The sequence below is a fragment of the Nilaparvata lugens genome, chromosome 4 (genome assembly GCF_014356525.2).
Source record: "Nilaparvata lugens isolate BPH chromosome 4, ASM1435652v1, whole genome shotgun sequence".
In the NCBI taxonomy this organism is placed as follows: domain Eukaryota; kingdom Metazoa; phylum Arthropoda; class Insecta; order Hemiptera; family Delphacidae; genus Nilaparvata; species Nilaparvata lugens.
Genome location: NC_052507.1, coordinates 64,919,179 through 64,945,137, shown reverse-complemented (window position 1 = coordinate 64,945,137; position 25,959 = coordinate 64,919,179). Strand labels below are relative to the sequence as shown.

Here is a 25,959-nt window from a genome sequence, read left to right as displayed (position 1 = left end):
TGAAAGGCTGGGCACGCCAACTGGACTGGCTTTCCTCAATTATTCCTTCTGTAAGGAGGCGATTGACCTCATTCTTCATGAATTCATAGTCATCTTGTGGGTGTCTTCTGGATCGGGTAGTTATTGGGTGGCAATCGGGAGTCAAGTCATTGAAAAGGGAGCATGGTTTCATCATGGCCTCCACCAAGAGGCAATCTTTCAAGGGTGGTGTGGTTGTAGAATTATTATCTATTACAAGAGGCTGTTTATTACCATTGAATGCTAAACTTATTGTAGAGTGATTCATCAAAAAATCGTGACCAAGTATCACATTGCAACAGCATTCTTTTAATACCAAGAGTTTAATATTGTTGTATTCATTTCCTTTGTACACAATATTGCTATAAACACATGCTTTTGTAGCGGTGTTATGTTGAACAGATGCAAATCTTATAAAACAAGAATCTGATGCAGTTTTAAATTTATTTGTTTTTGCAAATTTTTCATCAATAAAACTGGCAACACTTCCGGTATCAATAAGAGCTGGTGTATTTATTCCATTCACCGAAACAATAATTGTAGCTTTAGAAAGATTACTGGCTATACCAGCTGCAGTAATAGTTGACGTAGTTAGTTTTTCTTTGAGCGTTTTACTTTTACACACATGGGAAAAGTGTCCAATTCGGGAACATTTATGACAAGTCTTTCCTATTGCAGGACATTCTTGAGAATTTGAGTGTTTTTTATATCCGCAACGTTGGCATTGAACGGATTTCTCTACAATTGCCTGTCGATTTTGGGTTACAGCATTAACATCTGAGAAAGATTCACTCAAGCTTATGTTTTTATTTTCTTCAACAGAGTTTGTATAACAAGTACTTTTAAAGGAGTCGGCATATGTTTTTGCGGATTCAAGAACACGTGCTTGGGAAACGGTTTCTTGTAGACTCAAATCTCCTTGTTGAAAAAGTTTCTCTTTAATTTCAATAGAACATAACCCTGAAACAAGAGCATCTCTAATATGCTCGTTTTTGTTTTCTTCGGCTGACACTCTAGTGAAGTTACATGATAAGCTTAATCTTTTTAGTTCAGAATAGTAGTGATCAATGGACTCACCTATTTGTTGTTTTGCATTAGCAAGGCAGTATCGTGCATAAATTTCGTTCTTCGGTTTAACAAACATATCTTCCAACATGGATATAGTTTCTTCATATGAAGTATAGCTTTCCACAATTTCGTATAAAGCAGGTGATAAGAAGTTTACCAATATTTTCATTTTGTCTTTGATTGTCGTTCCTTCTAAGAAATTTTCGAACGTCTTTTTCCAATGTTTCCACTCTCTCTCTGCCGTAGGCGAATCTGGGTCGATAGATAATTCCTTTGGCTTGAGAAACTTGTCAATATGTGATTCGATCTTATCTTCTTCGTAGTTACGGTTTTCAATCGTTTTTGTCTTTTTCTTTGTCGGCATTTTTTATTTGATTAAATTGAAATAAGTAAACTCTTCATTTGTAGAGCTTTAATCAAATAAAATTGAACATGACTTTCTACTAGTAACGGATCAACAACATTTGATATTTATGAATGAATCAATGACAACGAAAACATATGGTTTATCATATCAGCATGTAAGATATTGTTCTTTGTGTATTTGTGTAGTGTATTGCCAAATTCTTCTGAAGATTATAAGTTCATTTGCTCTGAAAACTGGATTTCTCATTCATAGGCGATAGATCCATTCATAGTTTACCAAGAATCTATTAAGTTGGAGCCGATAACCTTCCTTAGGTTAATAGGTGAAAATTTGCTATCCAACCGATTTAGGAGAAATTGGTAGCACAGCAAATGGTACGCCCTGGTGTGGGACTGAATCTCCAAATTGTCCCAAATGTTACCCCTGTGGTGGGACCGAATTACAAAATAAATATGTCCCAAATGGTACACTATGAAATCCCTGGTTATAAAAAATTATTGGTAGGATAGATGTCTTGATGGGTTATGAATGGTATACTGCTGAATGGGAAATCGGTTCAAGAGAGATCAAGTCCTAATGAATATATTATCTGTGCAGACTAGCAAAATGGCATACAATATGAAAAATATTAAAAATGATGATGAGTTAATAGCTGCCTTAACACAACTGTTTGATAAGCAAAATGCTAGGTTTGATGAGTTAAATGCTAAGATTGATAATTTGAAACAAGATCAAAGTGCTAGGTTTGATGATATGAAGCAAGAATTTGCTAGCATTAGACTAGAGCAGGTTAGTATAAACTTTCTATTGAAAGATGCACATGAAACATTGAAAGATAATCATGAAGATGAAAGCAAATTGAAGCAGGATAATAGTAGTATTAAGATACAAGATCAATTAGTTCAAGTTTCAGATAATGTAGGCCTAGTTACTGCTATTGAAAAAATAAATTCTAATGAGATAGTAGAATTGAGTAATGTAGTAGGTAGGGAGTTGTCTTTATTGAAAGTCAACAGTAAAGAAAGTAGTATTGCCAAATTGATAGTTAGGAAAACAGTAAGTAAAGTGAATGTTTACATGAGACAGGTTTCTGTAGAGGTTAGGAACAATGTAAACAAAATGAATCTTGCTTTGAATCAAGTTGATGAATTCAACTTTCAATTGAAAATTGAAAGGGTGTATGCAAAGCATTATTTAGTAAACATGACTAACTTTAGTAAGCAAAACGGCTTTGTTGAAACAAATGAACCCATGAATAAAATCATTTCTTGAAGAAAACAAAACACAAAGTCACCATTGATGTGTTAGTATTCAAAGGTTGTTTCAAGTTGCTTATTTACAAGATGATGACTGTGAATCACATGATGAAAGGGTATTCCCCAGCACACAATGATTAGGAATCCTGTGTCATGCCGGGATTCAGAATAGCAATGACCGTAAATACTACGTATGGTAAGAGTCCATAATTGTATCTTTTTTCTTTCCTGTAGCCTATTTTTCTTGGCCCTTAATCTTTTCAAATTTCGATTCTTTCCTGTCTTTGTGTAATGTTCAGTAAATTTCTTCTATGATGCATATCTTAACCAATCTTGTCCATAGTCATTTAAATTTGTATTCTTCTGAAATAATATTAGAAGTTAAAATAGTAGTTTATTTTCCTAATCTTTAAATTGTTGATAAAACTTAACTTTTCTAAAATCTATCCATTGTAGTGTGAAGAATTGTGTGCTTGTGATATATTTTTTCATCATTATCACTTATGTGAAGTGTATCAATTTTGTGTATATTGTTTTAGGGAATTTATTTACCCAATTTTCTTTTTCTCTTGTTTGTATTTTTTAGGGAACTTATTTACCCATTATCCATCTTGATCATCTTTGTATTGTAATCTTGAAATGTTTGTATTTATTATACAGTCTTTAAATTATGAAATTATTTAAAAAATAAATGGTTCAATTTAGAACATGCTGAAATCTATTCTTATGTATAAATTCTTTTGTTATAATAAATAAACTTTAAAATTTGAAAGGATTAATGAATTGTGTAGCCATATATATGAGATGTATTAATGAAAGTTAACTTGAATAATAATGTTTTCATTGAATAAAAACGTCTTATTATATTATTAATTGAAATGAGTTAAAGGTTAAAATTTCTCTAAAGTTTTTGTAATTGATGTCTTTTTCTAAATTTTAAAACTGTTTATTATATAAATTTTGATATGATTGATTATCGTTTGAAATGGATGCTGGAGTGTATGTAGAATTTTAGTGGGGTTTGTTGATTAGAATTTTGCTGGTATGTGATTGTTTTTTGAGATGGAAACCCATTATTGCCTAAAGAAGGAATAACAGAGGTTATGACTTAGAGAGGCAGTAATGAGATAATATTTTTTTTGTGTTGATTACTTATGTTGATTGCCATAGATGCAAAATAATGATTAATAATGTTGATTGCCATAGATGCAGATTATTACTTATGAATATTGATTGCCTTTGAAGCAAAATATTATTGATATTTTGAATGATTTCTTGTTTAATGATTGATAGTAAAGTTTTGTCATGAAATGTAGTTTGTGTTTAGAACATTGAAAAGTCGAAATAAACTATAGTATCCAACAAACGATGATTAATAATATTGAATAATTTGCTTTTTATAAAATATTTGAACAATGATTAAATGGAAATGAAATTATTTTTTTTCTAGTGAAATTTTGTAATTGATATCTCCATATTTCACAATTTATGTATTGCTGACTGTATAATAAGATGTTAACAAATTTCATTTTTATATTGATTATATACTTAGAAATAATTTTCATGTGTATTAGATTGTATTGATAGCCTAATCAAAATTTTCCTTTTAGTTTATAAGCATTTTAAGATAACAGGTACAGCACAGACATTAACATTGAAATAATTATCATGTGAATCTCGAAATCGACAAGTGAACGCCATGAAGAGTGTTAAGAACATTTGGGTGATTTTCGAACTAGTGTGACTCATCAATTGAATATCTACACTAATATCTACACTAATATCTACACCAATAACTACACCAATAACTACACCAATATCTACGCTGATGCCTACACTAATATCTACACCAATATCTACGCTGATGCCTACACTAATAACTACACTAATATCTACACCAATAACTACGCCAATATCTGCTCTGATGTCAATGTCAACGCCAATATCAACGCCAATATCTACACTAATATCTACACCAATAACTACGCCAATATCTGCTCTGATGTCAATATCTACACCAATAAAATAAATTTAGGTAGCACTGAGTATAACAATGAGTGTAGGCCTAATATTCTTATTTTTAAACTGTAGGTGTTTGATCCTTTTTTCCAAATAATAAAAAAATTTATTGGAAATTGGTTCGTTTATTTCTAAACACTGTTTGAAAATGTCTTTGTTTTAATTTCAGTATTATTGGAACTATACTGGGCCAGAATTGGCAAAGGGCCCTACTGGCCATGCCAGATAGTTCGAGACGAGAATGAGAGATTTTACAAGCGAAAAAGTAAGTCATCAACATTATCTACTTGAACAATACTCTGGATAGTCCACTATTGCATTTCTTGTTTTGTTTATTCATTCATTTTTTCATTCATATACAATCACATATTAAACAAATTATTCATATTTATATGCATAACAATAATTATTATTATTATTGGCCTTATGAATTTTGATCGATCTATCCATTTCTATCTATCTCTTTTATAATTCAAACATTGCAACATTTGAAATGGACCAACAGGCTTTCTTGAGGTCCAAACTGTTCCAATTCCAATTCATACAACATTCCAACTCTATAAATTTCTAGCCAAACAGAATATTGTATGATAGGTAGTGAGTCTTATCATAGAGAAATATAGCATAAGAAGAAGATAGCCCATGGTATAGGTCATTTATTTTCTGTTTATATACTGTTGACTACTGTCTATTATTACTTTTCTTGCTGGCTGAGAGTATAAGAATGGCACAGTATGAGAGACCACCAGCATCACATAGCTTCAAGAAAATGAACCACTAAGTTTGATATAACATTTAAATTCATAACATAAATGCTCAATACCTTGGAATATATTCTTAGGCTATATTTTCTCTATGGTCTTCTGTATGACCATGACTATTGAAAATTTTCAAAAAAGGGTTTAAAAAAATAGTTAGAAATCAGCCATTAGATTCAATTCATTTTTATGTAAATTGTAACTAGAGTAGATTATTAATCATATTCACTAGACTAGTTCTTTACAATAAACAGAATAAGTTTAATTTTTTCTTCATGTTTGTTTTCAGTTTGCTCCAACGGTGTCATCAGAGTTTCACTGTATGTGCGGTGGTTGGGGGATGGGAGGCATTCCTGGGTGGGCCTCTCTTATTTGGTGCCCTTTGAGAGGGCACCAACCCCCCAACAGACACCGTACACAATGTTAAAGGACTATGTCATAACTGTAAGTGTAACAACATGTTTCTGAGTAAATATTACAGTAATTACAATATGACAACACTTGATTATTACAATATCACAAAATATTGATTATTAATATTATTAGATACAATTGATATAAAACCCCACTTTTTACAGATATGTTTATTTGAATGTGCGTGACTTGATGAACATTCGGTATAATAAAAAATATTGAATTATTATAGGAATATTAATTATTATATACAATTGAAATGGAATTAAATGTGTTAGATTCAAATGGAACTATAGTGGGATTCATGTTTTAAAGACAGTGGAAATGATAGGGAGTCATTGTTGCCACTTTTTCTTTCCACCACTATAGTAGATAGCCCCCTGTAAATCTGATATGATATTGATTAATGATTCTTTCTAATAATGATCAATTCCATCTTAAATATATTCCATTCATCAAGGAGAGATATTTTCCCATAATTTGGTAGTAAATTTCCATTATTGAGAAGAAATATTTTGGTAGTTCATATTTGTGCATAGTCTGGTAACAATTCGGCAACTGTGTGGAGTTGGTAAGAGATAGAGCTATCTATATAAGATATTTATAAGATACTGTCTCTATAACCTGACTCTCACAATGGATAACCCAGCAGCAAGAAGTGCCACATGGTTTTTTAAAATTTGCTGCTGCTCTACTCCATAATCTTTTTAGCAATTGACTCCATACAGCAACATTGAACTCATGGTGAACAACATGGTGACGGCGGAGGGAAAATGCTCAAGCTTTGATTGAATATGGTTGGAATCGCCGCCATTAACAATTTATAGTCGAGTTTGCAAAGCCTGCATAACGAGAATGGAGCAATTCTCATTTTTAATGACTGAACAAAGCAAATCTTAATGAATACAATACAATATATGATAATGATTGTTAAAATTAATAAATGATTAATATTTTATTCTTGTTTTCAGAATTGCAAAACAAAAGACAACTTGAAGGCATGTAAGGTGCCAAGGAGGCTGGTGGCCAAAGTGGACGCAGCAGTGGAGTTGGCTATGGAGATGCAGGATGTTTTTATCTGAGTGAGTAAGAGAAAAAAATAATTGTGAGGAGTACTCTGGAGAGAAGGGTACAGTGTCTGATGGGTGAGTGATGATGATCAATTCATTTCATTTTTATTGTTTATTAATAATAATAATTCAATTTATACTCAAAGTTAATGTACTTCGCTTACTACACAGTCACTATATAACCTATTATCACAAATTTATATACTTTTATTCATTCATTTCTATGATTATGATGATGATGATTTTAGGCCTACAATAATGAATTATTATCAATCTAGTACCATTATCAAATTTCAATTGAATATCATATGTAGCTAATAATTATTGTTATGCTACTTCATCAATTTCAAATCTATTATTGTAAAAAATTTATATTACAAGATTCGTGATTACATTTTCTTAATTTCTAAATAGAATGTAGAATTGGTTGATTGATTGATCATGCTTTATGGACAGACAGGGAGGCTGCAAACCTCTCTCGATCATTGTTTAAATGTTTAATTTTGATCAATTCATGAATATTTTATTATTTTCTATTTGTTCAATGAAATAGAATTAATTTTTTTGCAATTTTCAGCTCTATCTCTATTTATGAAAATAGAACATATCACTAAAAGGCCTAACATGTCCTCGCCCAATTTATATTGCTGGTGTAATAATAGTACCTAATGAATAAATAAAAAGGAATTATTAGGCCCCAAAATTTCCAATTCATAGCACTTAAAAAAAACAACCTCAAATCAAATGTGAATTCTCAATATAATATTAATTTATTTTTCTCACATATTGTCCCCTAATTCCACGAAGCAAATAATTATAATACTTATAATTTCTTTACTCCAATTCAAGTTCAAATTAATTCAACCAAATACACAAAATGCATCAACATCTTGTCAAAAATATAATTCAAAATTCACAATAAAATTCAATAAATAATATAAAAGGTAATTAACAATAATCAGAATAAAACAATAAATATAAATGTAATTTAAAAAAATAAAAATCAGTCAAACAAAAATTAACAGCCACCTAGAAGTTGAATATCTCTTATTATTAAATAAAAATTAACCAACTCCATGTATGTCTGTAAATTAGTCCAGATATTCAACATTGCCTACCCCATAAAGCAACAGAATGATAATAACCCTACCTCCAGATAATATTCTGTGTAGAATGTCTTCGATTTGTATCCAATGGCGCCTCTGGCAAAAACTTTCCTCTTTCCATCTTCTCACATTCAGAATCACTGATCTTGGGGGGATTTCGATTACATTCGTTTTGGTTACCAGCCTATCTGGAAATTTTTGTAACAATGTATTGAGTACCTGTAGGTGGGTAATTTATTGCGTTCTAATTATTGAAAATTGGGCCAAAATTGGAAGCTTGGTATTACTAGGCCTACAATATGATTGATTAAATAGAACAGGATGCACTTGTAGCTAAATTTCAGTTTCAAGTCTTCAAACTTCACACAGATAATTGGCAATGATTCAAGTAGAAAATGAAGGCTCTGGTACAATCTTGACTTTTGACTTTGACTCTGACCGACTGGCCACGACTTGACCTCGACTTAACCCTAATTCTCCCCTCAATATTTATTTTTCCATTTCATCTTAAAATTATTCATATATGGTATTCAACTATTTGAAGAAATTTTATTTTCTCACATTAGATACTTTTTATAGCTTTATTTTTCTGGAGGTCAAGGTTGTTCCAGAGCCCACAATTTTTATTTATTATCCAGTTGAACTTAAATAAATTGTCAAATGGTTTGATTTCAAGTCGTCCAAAATAAATTGTCTAGTTGAATTACCATTGAGCATTTCTGGACAGATTTCCTCATATCAGCTCTGTTTACTTGAGTGACTGATAAGTCTGATAAGCCAAAATATTTTTTTTTTCAAAAAATAAGCTAATCTTTTGATGGCTAAGGCAGAGGATTCTTTTAAAAATTGAGTAAGGTTCAGATGAATTCCTGTTACAGTCATTGTACCATACAAATCCATTGTTTTTACACAGATGAAACGTGTATGTTGGTTGGAGCAGCTGGTTCATTCTTGACTTGTATGTTATTCTCTGAGAGGGATTTCTACAGTTTGGTCGTTGCTGTATTATCATGATGATTATGAAGATGGAGGATTGAATTCTGTACGGTTTTTGGGTGATTGGGGTTTTGGATGTTTTAGTCTACCAGTTGTGGTAGATATATCATTGTGATGAGAAACTGTTGAATGTGATGTAAGTATCGGCTCTACACATTTTGTGAGCCTGAGGCCTGAAGGTGGTCTTGAGGCGCCCAAGGCCACCTTGGGGCAGAGGCCACATGTGTGGGCCAGTTAAGGTATTTGTATTTAAAGGTAAGTATTTGAAAATGAAAAATGAATAAATCTGTCCTCCCCCCCCACACCAAGCCCAAAGACCCTCTAAATACCCCAAATACAGTACAGTACCACCCACTCTGAATCACTACCTCTTTAAACACGTAGGTAGTGTCTGAATACCCCACATTTATATCACCCCCCCTGAATACCTCTAATACAGTATACCAATCCCCCTAACCCATTATTTTTTTTTTTGAACCCCTCCCCCAAATTATTTTGTCCCTTGTCAATAATCTGAATATGTCGGGCAGTTGTTGGCTCAAGCTGTGGCTGTTGGGGGTTTATTATGGTTTGCTGAGTTGTACAGAGGGTTGACTTTGGTCAAGGGCAACTCTCTCAGCTGTCCAAAGTTTACAATGAATCCTGTTTGCTCCAACCAACATACAAAACATTATTTAAAAAATCAGATAACTCTACCACTGCTAACTCAGTGCAACTTTTTCTTGTTCAAAAACAAGCTGATTTGTAAATAGAGTTGTATTCCCTTCCAGGTTGCTCAATGAACGTAATTCAACTAGGTAGCTTTTATCTGTGAATTTCCAATTACTGCTTTTCAATGGATAATACAGGTCTAAAATTATTTCACATTAATTTATCCACCGCTTCATGTATACAGGCTCAATACAATTGTTTCTTTGCTCTATTGGATACATAGTTTTTGAGGGTCTTAAGTCTTTTATGCCAATTCCATCTAGTCCTGGCATCTAGTACTTCTAGGGAGAATATTATGAACAATAAAATTTCATCAATGACACAATTTAAAAAATATCATTACAAAATGAAAATCATCCAATTTAAATCATTTTTATATCTTGTAGAAACCTTTTCCCATACTATAATAACTATCAATTTTAAATCAAAACCAAGTTTTTCCAGAATTAGCCAAAGCTGTCATTTGGATTGATAAATGTCAAATTAGTGGTCCTGGGTATTTAAATCTATTTTTTATAAATGCTAAAAGAAACTAAATATTCAATTAATTATATAAATAACCATTTTTTAGAATTTTAAAATTACATAAACATTTATTTTTTCATTAGCTATTTTTGAGACCCCCTCCCATGTCACCCATGAATAATAAATGATCTATTACACACTTTTATTAATGCTAAAAGAAACTAAATATTAAATTAATTATAGATAACAATTTTTTATAATTTCAAAATCACATTAACATTTTTTTATTAGATTTTTTTGAGACTCTCTCCCATGTCACCCATGAATAATAAATGGAATTAACTTAACATAAAATAAAAATTGAATTAACTACCAATCTGCAATTAAATGAAATAGAATTAATCTTGGAGCATACTTGGTCAATTTTCTACTAAATCCGTTCTGAAAAAATCCTCATTTCTTTTTATTTCACCTTCTAAACTCTACATTTATTTCTATCAGAACCATTTTTAGTTGAAAAAAGTTTTTGTTGATTATTTAATCATGCGTTGGGCTAGGACACGAATTTTTTTGTAGACTCTTGAAGATAGAATAGCTTTGATGGAACAATTGTTCAGATTAAGGATAATGGAAATCTTGTTTTTATGTAGAACTGAGAAGAAATACTTTTAGAAATAATTAAAGTTGAAAAAGATCCTCTCCGCAACTAAGCTTTGTCAACCAAGCATTATCAATCAATCAATAACATAATTTTTATCTATCTTTGTACAGTACAGCAAGAAATATTTCAAGACATTTTATAAGATTAGAAGAAACAACATTTCTATGTACCATTTCCACTGATTACTAGGACATATTTTTCCCTGAATTTATTGTGTTAAACCAGGAATTATCAATTCAATTTTGTGACTATTGTAGGCCTATTGAGAAGTCTCTAGTCTCTAATCATTTTGTTAATTATCAATGTTCTTATTTTTCAATCATCATTATCATTTCAACTTATTTTTTATCAATTTGTCAGTTTAAAAGATTCCGTTTTACATTCTACAATATTCAGTTTTTTCATAAAAAAATCAAATTTTTATATGTAAGAATTGATTTATTCACTCATTATAATGACTGTGCCCGAATCTCTGAGTACTCCAACTCACCGAATTGCTCCAATCTATTAATTAAACATCTCTGCCAATACAACTCCAAAACTTCTTAGCCTCCTCCAAAAAGCCTCTCGCCACTATCAACAGCCTCCTGAAGCCTCGCCCCAAGATCAACAGCCTCCTGAAGTCTCGCCCCAAAATCAACAGCCTCCTGAAGCCTCCCGCCTGTACCAGCAGATTGCTCCTAAGCTATTGTATATAAAAAATTATATTGCATGCATCCACCATACATATTATATATATTATATTTATGTATCCATAATTATATACAAATATTCTTATTGTATTAAATATTTATTGTATTGTTGTTTCACAGTATATTTGAAAAAATATATCCAAGAATAAAAAAAAAGAATATAATTTATATAATATTAAAAAACATCAAAAAATTTAAATTAAAAAAAAAATCAAAAAATTTAAATTATCAAAAAAAATTGCATGTAATACATATAATACCTATAATTATATTCATTTATCCATTATTATATAAATAATGTAATCATTATTATTGTATTATATCTTATATATATTTATTGTTCATTATATTGTACTGTTATTTCAGAATATATACAAAACAATAAAATGAAAAAAATGAATATAATTTGTAAAATATGTAAAAAAATCTCAAATGTATTAAAAACCATAAAAAATATAAAAATAAAATTTAAAAAATATATATAAATTTGTAAATTAAAAAATACATATTATTGGTGTTTATGGTGGATGCATAATAAATTATGTGTGGTTGTTACAAAACTATAAAATGAAAAAAATGAATATAATTTGTAAAATATGTAAAAAAAATATCAAAAGTATTAAAAACCATAAAAATAAAAAAATATATAAATTTGTAAATCTGAAAAATACATATTATTGGTGATTATGGTGGATGCATAATTATGTGTGGTTGTTACAAAACGATAAAATGAAAAAAAATGAATATAATTTGTAAAATATGTAAAAAAAGTCTCAAATGTATTAAAAACCATAAAAATAAAAAAATATATATAAATTTGTAAATCCAAAAAAAAACATATTATTGCTGTTTATGGTGGATGCATAATTATGTGTGGTTGTTACAAAACAATAAAATGAAAAAAAATGAATATAATTTGTAAAATATGTAAAAAAAAATCTCAAATTATTAAAAACCAAAAAAAAAAAATATAAAAATATAAATTTGTAAATAACAGAAAAAACATATTATTGCTGTTTATGGTGGATGCATAATTATATATGGTTGTAACAAAATGATGAAATGAAAAAACATGAATATAATTTGTAAAATATGTAAAAAAAGTCTCAAAAGTATTAAAAACCATAAAAATAAAAAAATATATATAAATTGTAAATCTGAAAAATACATATTATTGGTGATTATGGTGGATGCATAATTATGTGTGGTTGTTACAAAACGATAAAATGAAAAAAAAATGAATATAATTTGTAAAATATGTAAAAAAAGTCTCAAATGTATTAAAAACCATAAAAATAAAAAAATATATATAAATTTGTAAATCCAAAAAAAACATATTATTGCTGTTTATGGTGGATGCATAATTATGTGTGGTTGTTACAAAACAATAAAATGAAAAAAAATGAATATAATTTGTAAAATATGTAAAAAAATCTCAAATTTATTAAAAACCAAAAAAAAAAAATAAAAAAATATAAATTTGTAAATAACAGAAAAAACATATTATTGCTGTTTATGGTGGATGCATAATTATATATGGTTGTAACAAAATGATGAAATGAAAAAACATGAATATAATTTGTAAAATATGTAAAAAAAGTCTCAAATGTATTAAAAACCATAAAAATGAAAAAATATATATAAATTTGTAAATCCAAAAAAAACATATTGCTGTTTATGGTGGATGCATAATTATGTGTGGTTGTTACAAAACAATAAAATGAAAAAAATGAATATAATTTTTAAAATATGTAAAAAAAATCTCACATGTATTAATAAAAACCATAAAAATAAAAAATACATATTATTGGTGTTTATGGTGGATGCATAATTTATTATGTGTGGTTGTTATAAAACGAAAATGAAAAAAGGAATATAATTTTTAAAGTATGTAAAAAAATCTCAAATTTATTAAAAACCATAAAATTAAAAAAATATATATAAATTTGTAAAATTCAAAAAATACATATTATTGGTGTTTATGGTGGATGCATAATTATGTGTGGTTGTTACAAAACGATAAAATGAAAAAAAGTGAATATAATTTTTAAAATATGTAAAAAAAAATCTCAAATTTATTAAAAACCATAAAAAATATAAAAATAGAATTTAAAAAATATATTAATTTGTAAATTAAAAAAATACATATTATTGGAGTTTATGGTGAATGCATAATTATGTGTGTTTGTTACAATATAGAAAACATGTAGAAAACGCTCTATCATACTCAAAAATCCCATGTGATTTGCATTGGTCTATCTCTCCTCTCTCAAGCCAGATAATGTACTTGAAGGTGGCTTTGAGTAAGAAATTCCATTCCTGGAAAAAAATCATCACTGTATCATCTATACTAAAAGGAGTAGTAATTCCTATCCTCATTTTTTCCTGTATTCGTTTTTAAATAAATTGATGCTAGCAAAAAAATAAAAATTCTAGCAAATGAATTGATTCTGTTGAAGTGCCTAACTACTTTCATGATTTTCTCACTGGATTATATCAGTGATTCAGCAGTAAATAATTGTGATATCTATTCAAAGACTGAACAAATTATACCTTGGAAAGACTAGTTGACAAAAAATAAACTATTAAAATTAAACATTTGATAATTATTGTGATGTAAACGATAATGTGACTTTCATTGTATATTTATGTATGTAGCCTTAAACGATAGGTTATTATTCCATTAAATAGAATAGTTTTGTACGAAATATTGACAAAATATTTGTGTCATCACATCCTGCTTTTTTATCCTACCTGTTTTGAAATTCATATATTAATTGAAACTTATTGTTGAAGACTTATATTCATTATATAATTGTTTTATCTTACTATATTGTTTTAAATTATTTTTTCCTTCAATGAATAAACTAAATAAATTAGATTTCTTCAATGATACCCCCTTTCTCCACACTGACAGACGTAAATCAAGTAGTGTAAAACAATGAAACTATCAGCACAGATCTAATGGTTGTCTGTGGTATTTATTAATACAATGATTTTTTTCAATATTCAACATTGTTTGTTCATTCAACATTCAAATGTCCCAGTTCTAACCAAATATAGATATTATCAAATCAATTTATTTTCCATTTTTACAATATATACAGAGCATGAAATTACCATAGTTACTAAATGTCCATACAATGCTTATCAAATGTTCAAATATTGAACAAAAATATCTGATAATCTCCATTTAACGTTCGATAGTGGTTAAATAATGTCTAATAATGTTTGATAGCTGTCTAATATTCAACCAGACAATGTACATAAACGTTAATCATAGTTCAATTTTCTGTATATGGGAAACGCCAACAAAAATGGCAGCTGGTGAAAGAACAATATTAATGTTCAGTTCTGTGACGACAGTTAGCAAGTGGTCTGTGAGAGCATATCGAGTCAAGGGCGACCTCAGCTAAATCGTTAGGGTGTGATAACATTGAATGCCTAATAAATATATGAGTGCAAGTTCACGTCAGATCATGCATGAGCCGAAAAACAAAATTTGAAAAGTGCCATTGAACCATGTTGAGACTTGCATGTAGCTGCTCACCCACTGAACGCAACCAGCAAGTGCAAGCGTTCAATGTGAGAGCTCCTGTTAATTTTTCTCAGATTTTGTTTTTCTCACCCCTGCATGCTTGATCATGCATAACCAAGCTTGCACTTCGCATTCAATGTGATCATACCCTTACACTTTGACAGACCACTCACAGAATTTCCTGACCGAGCTGAACGAATTGATATCAGTCTTTCACCAACCACCAATTTATAATAAAATAAAAAAATAGTATGGTTGATTGGCGTGGAAATCTTGGCGTGGATATATTAGGCACACTTGTTTGGATAAAATTGGTATTTATTTTTTGCAAATTTATGAAGAAATGTAACAGTCGCTGTAAATACAAATACTGTACTCCTTATAAATGATATTATAATGTTACTGGTTAGAACGGAAACAGTACAGTGCATGTCTTATCGCATTTAGTTCCCCCCCTCTATGTCTCTCTACCTAGCTCTGTCTATCTCCGAGGAGGAGGAGGAGGGTACTTTCTCCCTGGCAGAGCTGGCTGAGTCCCTGTTGTCTTTAAAACCGCATCAAGTAAGTCGATCCGCATTTTTATGTATTTTCCTCGGTCCTCCATATGTTGTGAACCCTCAAAGTTACCCAGCATTGTTCAATCTTATTTGTATTGCTAAAACTAATGACCAGTTGCTATAGTGAGGTCCACTTTATAATGGCAGTGGAGAAAGATAGGAGAACAACGTTGCCAATCCTTTGTCTTGTCAATGCCTTCTATAGACGGTAGCTGATACAGGTCTATTTATGTAATATTAACGGTTCATTCTCGTTTAAAATAATCAATTATATTTTATCAAGCAAGTTATATCTTCCAATAATTCCATAATGAATTTTCATAACTAAGATGAAATATTTTGTTAGTTAAATCGGGGCACCGAGCTTCGCTCGTTATTTTTATTTATTGATAAAAAGAACACAATTCTCTAAAATGATTGTGTTTATATTTCATACGTCATCTTATGAATTTCGGGGATGCGATATTTTGATTTTTCACATACTCACTTTTTTACTATCCACAGCTGTTTCAGCCAAGGATGAATTATCCTTTTAATGTCGTTCAGCGAGTTTTCTCAAGGATGAGACCTAGTGCAATCGAATCTTTATAATATCATGAACCTTCTATGTTCCAAATTTCGTGAAAATCGTTAGAGCCGTTTTCGAGATCTGTTAAACATAAATAATCAGATATAAACATACAGAAATTGCTCGCTTAATATAATAGGATTATTTATTTTCTTAAAAGACGATCTGGCGACATAGCAAAGCGAAAAGGAGATAGCGCTATCCTCTTTGTTGAATGATGGACAAGGATAACAATATCATTGCTAATCAAACAGTGCCATTATAACGTGGACCTCACTATAGTCACTATATTCTAGTTGTTATTCAATTGACCGAATGTCAGATCAAATCAACCCAATGTTTTGCAGTGATTTGAATTGGTGTGTGGTTTCCGCAGGTGATGGTGATTGGTTCCGTGGTGTTGAACCAGATAGTGGTGGGACTTGCGGTGTCCTACCTGAGCGTCCTGATGTGTGGCATCGGTGTCCTGATGGCGTGGCGTGGCTTCTCTCCCCTCCGCCAACTGCCCACCTTCCACTGGGTGTGCGCCGAGTTGGCGCTCCACATAACTCTCACAGGTTCGTCCAAATACATCGACATAAACAAGTACATCGATTTATCTATAATATAATAAAGTAAATGATTGTCTTATTCACGTACGGAATAGGAAATTCACGACGCTGTCTCAACTACTCAACTTGAAATTTTGCGTATAGATTCTTAATTTACCGAGGATGGTTATAGACCTATTTCAAATTCTTCAAGATTTCATTACATCAAGTTATCAGTTTGTCAAGTTTTTAATTAGACCACGGGTTTTCTGCTTGTAACAAATACGTCGACATCAACAAATCACTTTACCCATCCAACTACTGTACACACAAAAGTTTTAAGCCAAATTCCCACATTTCAGTGAACGTATCCAGTACAGTAAAAATATAATTCCTTTCAGATCTAATTGGACTATTCATACTCGCTCGACCGTGCTGAGTGGGAACAGTCCAATCATAACTCATGGCAATTATATTTCCACTGATTCTGATACTGAGATGTGTGAATCCAGCTTTATGCTCAATAGGGCAGAAAATGATTACCATTGATCTTATGAGAGTGGGCATAAAATGTCTGTCTGACAATAGTACTTTACGTCACAAGTCCGGTAACGGTAGTTTACCGCATAAGTATGATTGTTTCTGCCCTGAACGTAGTTGAGGGCAGAATTATTATACGAATGCGGTAAATACGTTACCGTACAAGTTACGTACAATATTTTTTGTCATACTTTTCTCAGAAAGAATAATATTGCTGAGAAACAGTAACCATTACCTGCTGCTGCTCGAGCTACTGCATTCTATAAACAAGACCTAGCCCATAGCTCCTATGTCATAACAGACCCATCTAGCTCAAATAAAATAATAAAGGCCAATGTTAAAAATGTCAGATGAGTTCTTACAAATTGAAACTTATTAGTTGAGTTCTAATAATATTTGAGTTATTCTATTAGTTACTTAGATATTATTAACTCACTCTCTTCTTCTTACTAAAGTTCTCAACAATTAGAAGTTGAAATTATTGTTACCAATATAACAACTAAAGACTATATAGCTATTTGAATCAATTTGAATGTTCCGATTTCGGAACTGGGAAACATACTCGACTGTAAAGAAAACCATATGATCTCTTTACAGTATAAAATGCTGTAATAAAAATCACATGTTTTCTTGTTCTGCAGACAGCTGTTTACCGGCTTGATTTGATGCATGGAAAACAGCTGCAATTGAGTAAGTATGACAAAAAATAGATTTGTGAGGAAAGATTTGGTTTGATAAACTCATAGAAGCTGTAATGTAGCCGATAATTTGCCATGACTTTTCACAATCCAAGATACCCCAAGATAATCCAAGATATTGTTTGAAAATTCAAAAGTGTCCACAACGGTAAAAATTCATGACAAGTAAAATTGGCCTGGAAAAAAGGATGCCTCTAGGCAGTCGCTTACAAGGATGGGACCTGGAACTATCTACAGCAGATAAACGGGCTACATTACACCTCCATAAGTATTTCAATCCAAATCTTCCCTCACAAATTTATTTTTTCAAAAACCATAAAAAGATGTAAATTTATAGCTAAAATATTATAATTCTCATTCCAATTTCCCTTTTAAATTTCAAAAAATCATACCACTCATCATGTGGAGTTCAAATGGCAATTCAACAATATTTACTAAACTGTTCATTGACTTGTTATGCTCTTGTTTTATTGCAAAAAATATTCTCATCGTAAACAACACAGAATAAAAGCTTGAATGAAAAACTATATCCATTCATAAATACTTCTTCATTCTTGATAATAGGTTTCGTAAAACGCATTTACGTGCGTATTGTTTATTGGAAATGAATGAAAATGTTATTAATGATTATAATAGTAGAATTTTACAAGGTTTCCAATATTCAGGCTATTATAAGGCGTCTGATGTTTGTTTAAATCCACATACAAAGGAGATGAATAGCGACCTCTTCTACATGATGAAACATTACATTCAGTTGACTCAACTTATTAATACCTATTTTATCTAACTATCTAATGCATAATTGCAGTAAGTTTTGTTCAATTCATTAGTCTTGGATTTGTTAATATTATCAACCATTTATTTATCTAATTATGTCCTTTCATAAGAAATATATAATATTCCAATAGTAGAATTCATATTCTTATTAGATAGTATCCTGATTATGTGTAACCTTATCTAAATTTTGGAGAGGAATTGCTTTTCAAGGTTACCTTATTTTTCCTCTCCCTATCATTTTTATAAGAAAAATGAATAAAACAAATTGATTGATGTCTGCTGTTTATTCAGAAGTTAGATGTTTATTTATAAAGAATAAATGAAATAAATTGATTTGATGAATTGATTGAAGTTTGCAGAGTTTTGCACAGCCGCTTGTTTTATAAGCACATTCACAAGCAGCACCACGAGTGGACGGCTCCAATCTCAGTTACCGCCATCTACTGTCATCCCATCGAGCACACATTCAGCAATCTGTTGCCGCCCTTCCTCGGGGTAAGCTCCAGCATAGATACACAACATATCCCATGGTGTTGTGTATCAAGTTCAGATGATACTGTATCATGTGTAGTGATACTGTATCATTCATGGTGATACCATACAGAAAACATAGCATAAGAAGATATCCCATGGTGTTGTGTATAAAGTTGGGATGATACTGTATCATGTGTGGTGATACCATACAGAAAATAATATAGCTTAAGAAAATATCCCATGGTGTTGTGTATCAATTTGGGATGATACTGTATCATGTGTGGTGATACTGTATCATTCATGGTGATACTATAGAGAAAAGATAGCATAAGAAGATATCCCATGGTGTTGTGTATCAAGTTGGGATGATACTGTATCATGTGTGGTGATACTGTATCCAAAATACAGAAAATATAGCTTGAGGGTGGTTGCAGACGAACCACATTCGCATGTGGGATGTGGGACCGTCATACCACAGATCAATATGACGAAACGCCCTAACGCAGAGAGACTTTCACACTACATTCGAGAAAACGGTCATTAGTGCAACAGTAATGTTATGTAATGTTCAGGTTGTAGGTTATGTTGAGGTGATTTCATAATAGTGTTTCATCGTGATAAAATTTGTAGAACCAATATTGATATTGTGGAATCTTTCATAATTGAAAAAAATATTTGAAATTGTCAAATTCCACTTTAATAAACACCAAGTTCACAGGACATGAAATCATGTAAATCTTGTAAACTTTGTGTTTATTAAAGCGGAGTTTGACAATAATTGTCAATTTGAGATTATTTCAAATAGTTTTTTTCATATGTTTTTCATTTTTCCATGGAACACCACTCTAGATCTTCGGTTCAAGTTTTTGGCGCGCACTTTTGAAATTAATTTCCATCAAAGAGTGTCGTAGAGTTACTGTGAAAATCAACAAAGGCTGCTGTAGTGTATTATCAAAATTATTCTATGATTCAAAGCAATAGTACAAATTCAAATCAAGTAGCTGGTGCTGGTGCCAGCTCAAAGAATACTTTATAAGTTCTAGGTTGGCTATGTTGTAAATGGAAACATTTTTTTATTATTATTGTTATTATCATTATATTGTCAGGACAGGTGATTCTCCATAATAGTTCAATAGACAATATAGCCCAGTCAATAAAGGCCCAAAAAAACAGTTTCGATCCGAAAATTAAATAAAAGCTGAATTTCCCACCATCGATAGAACCCTCCCAGTGGGTCATTCTCCCAAAAGTCCCAAGAAATCCCCTTGGAGCTTTCCGCCCCAGCCCCTTAAAACATGAAAAATGCAGGTAAACACGTGAAATCAATTATCTCTGTAACCATTGATCGGAAACAGTTCTATTACATGCCATTCGATTTGTTACATTATGGACTACAATATTAGTTATATTCATTTTTCCAATAAAATTAACAGTTTTCTTGATAAAATAATATTATGTAAAAATTTAGGGGGTATGTGATTTGATTTTTTTTGTTTTCTTCGATTAACTTCGAAACAAGTAGTTTTAAAGGAGAATGAGCCGAATAATTATTGTAGCCACATTCATTGCGAATCCATTGATGTATATTGTTATGTATTTGCGATTCAAGTTGACGCTGTGGAAGGGGAAACAGCCGACGCGGCTGACTCCCTTCACCATAGTAAACAGAATAATACTGCTGTCTACATTGCATCTCAGAAACAATTAATTTTGTCTATTGTTTTGACATGCGCTGTACATAGATTTTCACTTTTCAATATTCTAAAAAAATATTACAATTTTCTTGATTTAATCATGCTCATGATAAAAATCAGGATTTCCTTGTTTGCTCACAGAATTTATTATATTAATTTGAAGTGTGCCTTCTCCATACGAGTCAGAGGTAACACAATTTATTCATTCTATGCATTAGTTATGATTGAGGAAACATTAAAAATATAACATTCGTTGTGTGTACAACCATTGTCAAGAACATGTTTCAGTTAAGTTCGTTTCACTCAAATCTGTCAGTAGATTGCCTCTCTCTCTCACATATCTCTCTCTCTCTACTATTAATCATCAAATAGACTATGACTAAATGTAATTGAGCATGACTAAATGTAATTAGCCATGACTATATTAACTAGAGCATGACAAGAGAGAGAGAGAGAGTATCATCTTCCTCTCCTTCTAACTAGAGCATGACAAGAGAGAGAGAGAGTATCATCTTCCTCTCCTTCTTCTTCTCCTTCTTCTTCTCCTTCTTCTTCCTCTTCTTCTAGAGAGAGAGAGAGAGAGAGAGGTCCTTCTAAGGGGGCGGAGGAGCGGAGGTGGGGCGGAGAGGTGCGGGAGAGGTGCGGGGGAAGGTAGGATGGGTGCGGGGGGAGGGGGGAAGGTAGGATGGGTGCGGGGGGAGGGGGGAGGGGGGGGAAAAGTCATAAAAAAACGTCCCAGTATCCGGGTCTCATACTACTCACTGTCATTGCAAATCCATTGATGTATATTGTTGTGTATTTGCGATTCGATTTGACGCTGTGGAAAGGGAAACAGTCGACGCGGAACGGCGCGGCTGACTCTCTTAGCCATAGTAAACAGCAAACCGGAAATCAATTATCTCTGTAACCATTAATCGGAAAAAATCTATCATATGTCATTCGATTCGTTACATTATGGACTAAAATATTAGTCGTATTCATTTCCTCAATAAATCAAACAGTTTCCTTGATAAAATAATATATATGTAAAAATTTAGGGTTTTTTCGATTTGATTTTTGTTTTCTCCGATTAACTTCAAAGCAAATAATCTAAAAAAAATTAGACAGATAATTAATGTAGCCACATTCATTGCGAATCCATTGATGTATATTGTTATTTATTTGCGATTCGATTTGACGCTGTGGAAGGGGAAACAGTCGACGCGGTACGGCGTGGCTGACTCTCTTCACCATAGTAAACAGTGAAATACTGTAGTAGGCCTACTGCTTTCTAAGTTTCATATTATTCACACTATGGCCACGGAATAAGCATACTAGTAGTGCTTCTCTACTCTGTGCTATGGCGCTCGAAACAATCAATTTTGTCTATTGTTTTGACATGCGATGAAACTAATTTTTCACATTTTAATTCTCTAAATTCTCTAAAATCATTTTGTTGTTATATATGTGCTAAATCATGCATTCTATGACAGACAAAGATATTGTTGCAACCTATAAAATATTCATACTATTACATAGTATAATACATACCGTATTTAAAATATGTGTGTATGATCATAATTCTATGCTAAAATTTATCATAAGTTATGAATGTCAAAAACTGAGATAAATCATAGATTACAATAGTGTTAACAGTGGCAATTCCTGAAAAATCATAGCGTGCAGTGTTTGCTGTTTTCTACAGTTAATATTCTCAAAGCCAGGTTGATAATATACCTTCAGTTGAGCAAAATATATATGACGGCTTTTTTATTACATAAAAATTTATACATTGGGCTTGTTGAGTTGAAACTTTCTATGATTCTCTCTGTAAAGTAGCTTATCTTCCGTTCTTACTAGTTGAATCTACATTATTTAGACAGTCCAATATGAAAATTCAGTAGATTCTAAAGATGAAAGCCATGCAAACATACAAATTAAGGAAGAGTAAGCATGCATAAAAGGTAGGAAAATCATGAAAGTCTTTCACATTTAACCACAAAGTATTATTTTTATTAACATAATTTTTTAAAAATTAACATATTTTTATTAACTATTATTTTTGTTAACATATCGATTTTTCACCTCCACTCGCATCTTGTCATTCATTACACAAGGTTGGCAGAAGCTTTTCTTTATGTTGATTAATGTTGATTGAAATTGATTTTGATTAGGGCACCAAAAGAATAGATCATGTTCTATTTGAAGCATTCAAATTAAATCTATTGAACATGATTTCTTATGACTTAGCATTCACAGATTCAGTTGGGTGAAGCTATTTGAAAATTGTACCTGATATCAATTTCATTGTTTTTATACCATTCTAGTTCATTGTGATCATTGAAGGGTGAAGTGATGAGTTAGTCAAGTGAATTCTAGTACACAAGTACCATGTATATTGTGCTTATAATGGGCTCTTCTTTATTTCTATCGATGTTTTGCTCCAGTAGAGAAAATTTAAAATGTTGGTTTACATTTTATAAGCTTTATAAATATATAAATTAACGGTAATATAAATTGATAAGTCCAGTATTAAATTAATCGATGTTGATTTTCATTGTATCGCTTTGTATCAATGTTACTTGCACTGTTTGCAATTCATCACTATTCTCTCAAGAATTAGCAAACACTAAGCCCATGGTTTTTTATATTTGTAACATTTTATTGTGTTTTATTTGTTTCGTAAATCTTTGTAATTTTGTTTTGTCTTGTTTTGTGTGTTTTTAATAAATTGAATAATAAATAAAATTAGTTTTTTATGAATTTCATGATCTGAAAATTGAAATTCAAATGCTATTTGGATGACGTTCACATTCCACTGGTTTTTTTTACAATAATTGTTACGTTGAAGAGTGAGGCAATTCAATCCATTTGGTTGTAAAAGGAAATCACAGTGCGATTTGAACAGTGGATAGTAACTTTGAAATTCAGTTGCTCAATTCATTTCGGCTTGATACTATCATTTGTAATTATAGTTGATCAGAAATATGCATTGTAGTCTATATAATGTTTATATTTCAGTTTGACTAATCTTCTATCACAGTCTCGCTTTCAATCATAAACATGATAATCTAAATACGTTGATTATCTTAAAGATGTAGCTTATCTTACGTCGAGCAATGTACAATACAAACAATTTTCATTAAATTACTATTATGATGATCATTGGAATTTCTGCCTGTAAATGAGATAAGTCATTTTATGAGCCTTGAAATTCGTACCTAGAAAAAGTTGCATTATTACTAGAAATTTTGTTATTTTTACTATTTATTATAGGTACTGTACATTGATTTTTGTGATTATAGAGATCAACTACTTTATTCTGAATCAAGATAAGGATAAATAGGGAAATTGTGAGATGGGGATAACATCCATAGTTACATAGCATCAATTTGTAAGCTCTGATAATAATGATTTGAACGTAACTGCGATTCTTGCTTGGTATTGCCTCTTCATGTTCAGTGAGAATAGAAAGCTTCAGAGTAATTCGTTCTCACTATATGTGATAATATTGGTAATATTTGGTAACATTTGTTAATATTTGAACCGAATGTGCATTAACAAATTGATCTACTTTCAGCTTGAAATTTTTCAACTTATCAGGAGTACAGTGTTATCATATAGTATCTCAGGTAGGCCCACCCTTTTATTTTATTTTTTTTTTGTTCACGTGATCTGATGATATTCATTACATTATCAAGTGTTTAAATTATAAAGCGTGATGAAACAAGATAAAACACAAGAAAAGCTACGAAAAGAAATTTTGAATCTTCATTTTTCACAAAATAAGGATAAGATGAAGGAGTCGGACACATAATATATCATGAAACTTCGTTGAAAAACATCAATATCTGAAACTAGAGTTATCAAATTGTGTTACCTCTGACTCGTATGGAGAAGGCACACTTCAAATTAATATAATAAATTCTGTGAGCAAACAAGGAAATCCTGATTTTTATCATGAGCATGATTAAATCAAGAAAATTGTAATATTTTTTTAGAATATTGAAAAGTGAAAATCTATGTACAGCGCATGTCAAAACAATAGACAAAATTAATTGTTTCTGAGATGCAATGTAGACAGCAGTATTATTCTGTTTACTATGGTGAAGGGAGTCAGCCGCGTCGGCTGTTTCCCCTTCCACAGCGTCAACTTGAATCGCAAATACATAACAATATACATCAATGGATTCGCAATGAATGTGGCTACAATAATTATTCGTCACATTGTTCTTTAAAATTACTTGCTTCGAAGTTAATCGGAGAAAACAAAAAAATCAAATCGAAAAACCCCTAAATATTTACATTATATTATTTTATCAAGGAAACTGTTTGATTTATTGAGGAAATGAATCCGACTAATATTGTAGTCCTTAATTTAACGAATCGAATGGCATATAATAGAACTGTTTCCGATCAATGGGTACAGAGATAATTGATTTTCCGTGATTACCTGCATTTTTCAACTTTGAGGGGGGCTAGGGGGAAAGCTCCAAGGGGATTTCTTGGGACTTTTGGGAGAATGACCCTCTGGGAGGGTTCTATCGATGGTAAAAGATTCAGTTTTTATTTAATTTTCGGATCGAAAAAACCTTTATTGACTGGGCTATAAGTATATTATGATTATAGTGTTTTATACAATAAATGAATGAACAAATGAATGAATAAATAAATGAATGAACAAATGAATGAATAGATAAATACTAATAATTTGGTATGCTACTATTCTTAATTGAAAGATACTAACAGAAATAAACATCATTGTGTTATTTAATGAGTATGTTCTTTTTCATTCCAGGGCTTTGCGCTTGTTTCATCATTGTCGAAAACTTCACAAGACTGGTGAAATCTGTTGACTGAATTGAAGAACAGTAGACAATTGATAATTCTCCTATCTGTAGCCTTACTTAGAGGAACAGAAGAAATCAAACGTCTTATTTGGAAAGTGCTGGAACAACTACATGATAATACCTTCCACAACCGTGTTAAGCAAATGCAAATGA

The 25,959-nt window shown here is 31.1% G+C and overlaps 1 protein-coding gene across 6 annotated transcripts; it reads left to right on the top strand.

Moving 5' to 3' along the window:
- Positions 1–4,841: 4,841 nt before the first annotated feature.
- Positions 4,842–25,831, top strand: LOC111046973. Of its 6 annotated transcripts, XM_039426193.1 has the most exons (6): positions 4,867–4,993; positions 5,776–5,930; positions 6,872–6,982; positions 16,641–16,821; positions 19,169–19,304; positions 25,755–25,827. In XM_039426193.1, the coding sequence occupies exons 4-6, from the start codon at positions 16,644–16,646 to the stop codon at positions 25,810–25,812; spliced, it is 372 nt and encodes a 123-aa protein (XP_039282127.1). In that variant the 5' UTR covers positions 4,867–4,993; positions 5,776–5,930; positions 6,872–6,982; positions 16,641–16,643; the 3' UTR covers positions 25,813–25,827. The 6 variants fall into 6 exon arrangements, with proteins under 6 accessions (XP_039282130.1, XP_039282127.1, XP_039282128.1 ...); XM_039426196.1 differs by lacking the exon at positions 25,755–25,827 and having other exon boundaries at positions 4,842–4,993; positions 6,872–7,045; positions 19,197–19,446; XM_039426194.1 differs by lacking the exons at positions 4,867–4,993; positions 5,776–5,930 and having other exon boundaries at positions 6,898–7,045; positions 25,755–25,817.
- The last annotated feature ends 128 nt before the right edge of the window (positions 25,832–25,959 follow it).

Coding starts and splice junctions, on each gene's coding strand:
- LOC111046973 (XM_039426190.1), top strand. CDS start 15,599: ATGTCTCTCTACCTAGCTCTGTCTATCTCCGAGGAGGAGGAGGAGGGT. Junction 15,701..16,640: donor TGTCTTTAAAACCGCATCAA/GTAAGTCGATCC, acceptor TGGTTTCCGCAG/GTGATGGTGATTGGTTCCGT. Junction 16,822..19,168: donor GCTCCACATAACTCTCACAG/GTTCGTCCAAAT, acceptor TGAAGTTTGCAG/AGTTTTGCACAGCCGCTTGT.